Source organism: Erithacus rubecula, assembly GCF_903797595.1.
Source record: "Erithacus rubecula genome assembly, chromosome: 3".
Lineage (NCBI taxonomy): Eukaryota > Metazoa > Chordata > Aves > Passeriformes > Muscicapidae > Erithacus > Erithacus rubecula.
This window is the reverse complement of record NC_136689.1, coordinates 19,978,296-19,985,552: the sequence shown is the minus strand read 5'-3', so window position 1 is coordinate 19,985,552 and position 7,257 is coordinate 19,978,296. Positions and strand designations below refer to the sequence as shown.

Below are 7,257 nucleotides of genomic sequence, written 5' to 3'. Positions count from 1 at the left end.
TTTTTACTCATTATCAGTCAGCATAAATAATAAATCCAGAAAATGTGCTGTATTTGTTGTTGTTTCCTCCATGTGCTTTTCCTCCATCTAATTTAATGTAAACTTCATCTCCTGGCTCCAAGTGAAGAACCACACTGTTACTGGCATAGTCGTAGTTCTGATCTGCATCCTGGGCAATCGCACTAGCTCGAACCTACACAAAATACAGAATGACTGGTTAAGAAAACTCAGGCAATTTTTTTTCCTGCCTGGTGAAATTAAAGCACAACCTCAAAGTTTTATTCCACATGAATGAGTTACCACTTTAAACATCTGGCAAAGTATGTTGTAGTTTATTCCTATGGCTTTTGCTTATTTTCTCCAACTGTAGTTCTGAAGCAATAATATTCTCCTTTCTCAGTCATCTGCCTGATCTTCTGTAAATGTCTGGAGCCTTTTAAAAAATATATGTAAGAGTACTAGAGTTGAGAGAACTGGATCTGATCGTGTGCCAATTTTACATTGGTGTGACTTTTGTATCAGTGAGACAAGTGATTGGCAATGGTGAGGATCCACAGGATCCACAGGAAGCTCCCAAGATGGACTTTTTCCAGAAGCACTTTATTGTCATACTAAGTAATAGGATCTTTATTGTCATACTAAGTAATAGGATCATGCTGCAAAAAAGAATACAAGAAATACAACCCCCCACACACAAGCAGTCTGGGTTTGGAAAACCTGCTATTATCACATTTCAAGCAAACATTTAATTTCACTGTGTTTTAAGAGATGCACATCTGAAAAATCACTGGCAAGTCACTATTTGCTGTAAGAGTTTTTTGGAATTAACAAGTAATTGAGGGCTTTTCATTCGCAACTTTCCCTTAAATATACTTTTTTCCCATTTCTCCCTTGGTATTCCACTACTCATTAAATGTGACATTTCTTGCAAACTGTAAGTAATCTGTAATTTCAAGATATATGTTGGTTTCCAGCAATAAACAGCCTGTGCCATTGTAAGTCTCCAAATCATTTATATATAATTTGACTCTGTTTGGTAAAATATTTAAACATGGTTGCATGTGATTTATTTCAGTGTAACACGTCATCTGCTTGTTGCTTGTCTTTGTTCTAGCATAGTTACAGAGCAGTAAATGATTTAGTGGCATTGCAAATCTGAACTAAGTAATAATGCATGACTTGGCGTACTATATGTGGGATTTTTTCTGCTCTGAACTGAAAAAATAGGCTATAAGTCACAATTTTCCATGGATTCCTTTCAGAGTTTACATGATAAATTTCCAAATTAAATTTTCATGTGATATGATTTCACATTAATATTGAAATGTTAAAAAGGAGGGGGTTCTTTTACCATGCAGGATGTTATGGCATTATGCAGCTTAAAAATCACAGTAGGTGGAAATTCTTTATGCATCCTGTAAGAACAGTGAGAAAGGCTGCAAAGGCTTGCAGAGCTGTGACAGGCTGCAAATTTAAACTGATATACGTGGCATGATGATAAACCCCTGACTATTTCAGGACTTCTTGATCCTGACTTGCCTGGTATTGTTTGCAGAGGTGATCTATTTTGCTAGTATTTTAAGCAATAATTATTCTAAGTGTTGGAATAGTGACTGGCAGGGCAGAGTTGAAGGCTCTGGGCCATTAACCCTGGAAAGACCTTCCAGAGAAAATAAGGAACTGAGATGGTTGCTGGCAGTGGTAGTGGAAAGGGCAAATGGGCAGGAGTGGAAAGGATACAGACAAGGTAGAAGAACTTCCACAGAGAACTACTATCTTGCATAATGGCGAGAAAAATGGTTTAAAGGACTTTTCAAATTCCCATTTGCTTCCCAATGAAATGCTACTTTGTGGATTTTATACAAATCTCGTGAATGGCAGGGAAAATTCAAATTACATCAGTGACTATCCTAAGAGAGTCAGCATGTGGACACTGGCTACAACAGCAATGGATATTTCATTTTTAAGATTCTACATAATACATACTGGCTGGAAAAAAAGAGATTCTGGGTATTGAAAGTCTAGAAATCAAATTGCAGATCTTACTGCCCTGTGTGTAGCACCAAAGGTCCTGTATGCTATTCTTAGTGGGTTTACCTTCTTGCTTGGTTAGCCAGAAAAATTTCTTTTTAAAGCCTAGAACACTCTCAAATGAATTCTCAGTGACTGTACTGCTGCAAGAGGGCAAATGTATCTCAAAATTAAAGCATTGTCAGACAATACATTTCACAAGTTCCATGTAAGTTCTTTCATGAAGCTGTGCTCTCACCCTCACACACATACCTGAGCTATGTGTCCTCAGCACTTCCCTGTTCAAGCTTGTGGTAACACTGGGGACCTTGAGGTTCCACATATGTATTGCTCAGGATTCTTTTTTTCTGTGAGTCATACAGTTTTCAATGTTTGGGGGTTTTTCATTGTTAGAGAACACTGGATTTATTATGTTGTCTTTGTCGCTCTATTTAAGTGCTTCCAAAATTTTTGAGCTTCTTTACAAATATAAATAAAGCCTGTCACATCAGCATTTAGTGTTTCAAGTCTAAATAATAATCAATCATTGAGGCATTAAAACTGTGGGTCGATTTAAAACCATCTATATGCAGGTATTTACCTAAATATCTGGTTTAGTATATACAAATTGACACGTGGAACCCCTCTTTGGGTGGGTTTTTTTTTTTCCTTGAATAACTATGAGTTTAATTTGTCTCATGTCTGGCACTGGAAGTACCTATATTTGGAAATGGTTAAACAGGTTCAATTGGATATTTGTAATTGGATGCTTCTTTAAAACTACTGCTATGTATTTATTTTTCAGGGTTTGGGAAAATAAACCCTCGACAACATTATAAATAGGGATGAAAGTAGATCACTTCTTTAATTGTAAGAAAAATTGTTTTCCTGCAGCGAACAATATTGCTTTTGTAGAAGATATCAAAGTGAATATATAGGATATACTTTGTTTTGCTAGTCCTGGTTTATCTGCTGAGACAGTATTTATAGCAGACATTTTCTAATTTAATTAATTGCCGCTGATGTCCTCATTATTCTGTTTTCACAGTCCTTCTGAGGAGCCATAAACAAAAGGTTAAGTGGTATATCAGATTAATTTAGTGGCCGCCGCTGCTCCTGTGTGCACTGAGCACAAAGGGCCGCCAGCCGGGGGAGGAGACGCGCAAACGAAGGAGCTTTTCCACGGCGGGGACACGGGGGCCGGTGTGCAGTGCTGGGGACACGGCGGGGACACGGGGGCCGGTGTGCAGTGCTGGGGACACGGCGGGGAGCCGAGCCATCCCCAGCCCGCCCCGCCGGAGGGCGAACAGCCCAGGGAGAGCGGCAGCGGCGGCCCCGCGCCCCCCGGGCGGCCAGCCGGGACAGCTCGGGCTCTAAGGGACCTGTTGAGCCGCCGGTCCCGCCGCACGGGAGCACCGCGGAGCTCCGGGGACACGGAAACCGTTGGGCACATCGCACTGTCCTTGGGCGCCCCAAGCCCTGAGGGATGGCGGTGCCTCTAAGGAACCAGTGCCAGCCCAACCGTGTCTGTTAACTACGCACGGGAGGGGCGCAAAATCGCGAAGGACGGTTCCCCCGGGGCAATGTAACAGGCACAGCCCCTGCGAGCACAGTGGCTACGTTTATCCTAATTAAAAGGGATAATTCCTCTGTATTTCAGACGGCAGCATCGCAAGGCCTTTAATTATTTCCGAAGTCTTCACCCTGCCCAGGGGATGGCGACAGACGGGTCCTGCCCAGTCTCTGCGGACGCCCCGCTGCTTCCCGGCACGGTCCGTCAGCCGGCACCGGCCCGCCAAGGCTCAGGCGTTGATCTCGCTCTATTGCCAGCTCTCCTAACAGGGAGAAGGAGCCTCGCTCCCCTCCGGGGGCTGAGCCTGTCAAACCCGCGCTCCGCTGCGTGGGAACCGCGTCCCGTGCCGTGGCTGCGTTCCTCCCACGCACCTCACCCTTTCCCCACACAGCACCACCCTCTCCTGAGCTCACCCACCGCCCCTGGCTGCCCTTTCTCCGGGGGCTTTCCCGTCCCCGATGGAGAGCCGGGCTCTCCTTGTCCCTGCGGGCAGCGTCCCCCCGCCAGTCCCGGCAGAGCCGGGGCAGCGCTCCGCGGCGGCTCCGGGGCTGCGGCCAGGGCGGGCCGGGAGCTGCTGTGCTCGGACCGGGAGCTGGGAGCGGCACCTGCGGCGCGGCTCTCGGAGAGGAGAGCGCGTCGAGTCCGCACTCGCCCAGCAGCCCGGGCTCGGCTCGAAACTCCCGGCCCCTCGGGAGCCTTTGGGCCCCCGAGGCGGAGCCGAGCGGCGCTCCCCGCAGGTTCCCTTCGCCCGCTTCGGGCCGCCCGGGCTGGGGCTCCGCTCCCCTGGGACGCACCCGCGCCGCCTCCCGCCCGCTGCCCGCCCTCCCGCGCCGCTCCCACCGGGAATCCCGCCCGCCCGGGGCCTCGCTGCCCTCCTGTCCCCGGCCGCCCCGGCGCGGCGCCCACCTGGTTGTTCTTGCAGAGGTCGGCCCACATGCTGGTGCCGTCGCCGCCCCGCATGAGCACATGGTAGGTGAAGAAGTAGATGCCGGGGATGGAGCAGGTGAACTTGCCGGTGGTGGGGTCGTAGTGGTTGCCGAGGTTGGTGACCACGTCGTCGAACTTGAGCACCTCGTAGCCCTCGTGCTGCCGCTTGAGGCCGGCGTAGAAGGCGATTTTGGGGACGGTGCTGTAGGTGGCGGCGCTGATGGCCCCCGCGGCGTTCAGCCCCGGCGCCCCGGGGGGGCCGGGCAGGCCCTGCCGCCCCGGCTCGCCCTTCTCACCCGGCGGCCCCACCGGGCCGGGCGGCCCCGGCTCCCCCGGCGGGCCCCGCGGTCCCGCTTTGCCCGGCCGGCCGGCCTCCCCCTTGGGCCCCTGGATGAAGGTGGGCAGGGACTGCATGAGCCCGCGGTCGGGCGTGGCCGCCGTGCTGGGCGCCTTGGTGCCGCCGTAGGGGTCGCAGACCATGCGGCAGGTGCCCAGCATCTCGTAGTGCGCCGAGGTGCCGGCCGAGCTGACCAGCACCGGGATGAGGATGACCAGCAGCAGCACCATCACCACCCCCAGCGCGCCGGCCGCGATCAGCCGCCGCCTGCTGCCCACCAGCCGGCTCAGCGCAGGGCGATCCTCTTGTCTGCTTTTGGACAAAATCTTGATGGTTGGCGGGGTTCCTCCTCAGAGCCGAAAAAAAGCCGAGCCCTCGTGAGCTCGGCTCCCCTGGGGCTCGGCCGCCCTCCCGAGGGCCGCCGGTGTGGCGGGGGCTCCCGCGGGTCGCTGCGGCCGCTGCAGCGGCCGGGCGGGCGAGGGAGCGGAGCGGGAGAGGAGAGCGAGAGCTGCCGCCGCGCCCCGGCCGCCCGCACTTTTATGCTCCCGCTGGCGATCGACTTTTTTTTTTTTGCAGGCTGTGCCAGTCCGAGTCAACTTTCCCTGGAACTTGCCTTTCCTCTCGCGATCGCCCCGCTCGCCTCCTCGCGCTCTCTCTCTCTCTCCCTCCCTCTCTCTCTCTTCTCGCAGAGACGACAGTCCTCAGCGGGGACGCCCTCCCGGCCGCCCGGTGCTCGGTGCCCGGTGCCCGCGCCGGAGCCGCAGCCGCAGCCGGAGCCGAAGGGAGAGCGGGATCCTGCCCGGGTGCCACCTGCCAGGAGAGGAGGAGGCTGACGAGCGCGCTGGAGCAATTTATAGGCACCCAAAAGCGCAGGGGAAAGGGGAGCTGCTTTGGCATCTCATTCCAGCATCTGCTCTGCTCTTCCCACTCACAGAGAGTTTGGCATTACTCTGGCAATGTGGGAAATATATATATTTTTTTTTCATTTCTCCCTCCCCCACCCCTCCTGCAAACGGATGAACAGCGAAATCGTGAGCCTCACTCACTAGCTGCATCTTGCGATGACAGCTCTTTCTGAAGCAGACCGAATGGAAGAGATGCTCTTAGCAGCCTCTGGGTACCCTTCAGGTCACCGATCGAGAATTAAAAGGTCAATCCACCTCCTGCTTAACGCTTCCCTGAGGCCACTTTGCCATGTTAGCGCTTTCTGGGAAATACCGCTTTAAATGCGGGGATGTTTTACCCATTGTCCAAGTAAAAGTTATTTGAAAATATACCTCGCACAATAATAAAGAGTTTAACGTATCTGGCAATTTCGGATCTTCCTCTTCCTCCTCGTCCCATTTGCTGCCATAAAGGCAGAGAAGGAAATAGCTTTTCCTGTGAATTAAAATTGACATACTCATCACCGGCTACAGTGTTTCCCGGTGTTAAAGGCAGCCGCTGCTCTGCTTGCAAACTGACACCGAGGGAGTGTGTTCCCTTTTGTTTAGAAGCCAAAGAAAAGTCCCGGGTATATGCAAATCGACAAATGCCAAAGACCTGAGAAAACGATCTCTTTGGCTTCACTCAGGGGCAACAAAGCATTTTCCTAAATCTTGGAGGCTGCTTATTTCTTTTCTTTTTTTTTTTTTTTTTAATTTTTTTTTATTTGTTTGTTTTTGTTTTGGGTTGGTTTTTTTTTTTTTTTTTTTTTTTTTTTTTTTTTGTGAGGTTTTTTTTCCTGTTTGTTTTTTGTTTGTTTGTTTTGTTTTTGTTCATGAAAGGCTTCTCCTCCCCCAAGGTCTGGTGGGCACCTCTGTGACTGAGTGGGAAGGTGAATGTGCAATATCAGTGGCATTGTTGCAGAGAAAATATTAAAGAACTTGTCCTGCTTGCAGATATACAAGGTACACAAAGAGCTGTTTAAATAAACAAACAGAATTGATTCCTAAATCATACTTCTGTATTCAGAAGCAATGGACGTCAATCAAACCTGGGTGACATTTGCCTGTCAATACAGGGATGATGGCTGGAAAGAGTGTGACTTATTACAGCAAGGCAAGAATCAGAAATGAGCAACAGCAGCAAATAGGACAACAACCAAAGAATGGCATCTCCAGTGATGATCAGAGGGCTGTGATCTTGTCTTGGATTTTATTAGCACGAATCTGCTCTCCCCTCACCGTTCTCTTTTATTTTCTTTCTATTCCGCAACACAATAAGGTCAAACAAGCAGGCAGTGGGAAACAAAGATTCATTGATTCTTCCTTTTAAGCAGAAATGTCAGCAGCTCCTTTTGCTCTTTCCTGAGAGACTCAAAGGCATCGAGTGTGTCCATGCCGTGCAGGGATGGGCCAGTCCAGCTCCTTATCTCCCCAGAAAGCTGTCGACAAAGCTTCCATTCATGCACTTGTAAATATTCCTCCCA

General features: G+C 50.2%; 1 protein-coding gene across 1 annotated transcript; it reads right to left on the bottom strand.

Annotated features, from left to right (window-relative positions):
- Nucleotides 1–13: 13 nt before the first annotated feature.
- Nucleotides 14–5,319, bottom strand: C1QL3 (complement C1q like 3; the record flags this gene model as incomplete). Its single annotated transcript, XM_079302899.1, has 2 exons — nucleotides 4,490–5,319; nucleotides 14–193 (listed from the first exon to the last, which is right to left on the bottom strand). The coding sequence occupies exons 1-2, from the start codon at nucleotides 5,075–5,077 to the stop codon at nucleotides 14–16; spliced, it is 768 nt and encodes a 255-aa protein (XP_079159025.1). The 5' UTR covers nucleotides 5,078–5,319.
- Nucleotides 5,320–7,257: the final 1,938 nt, after the last annotated feature.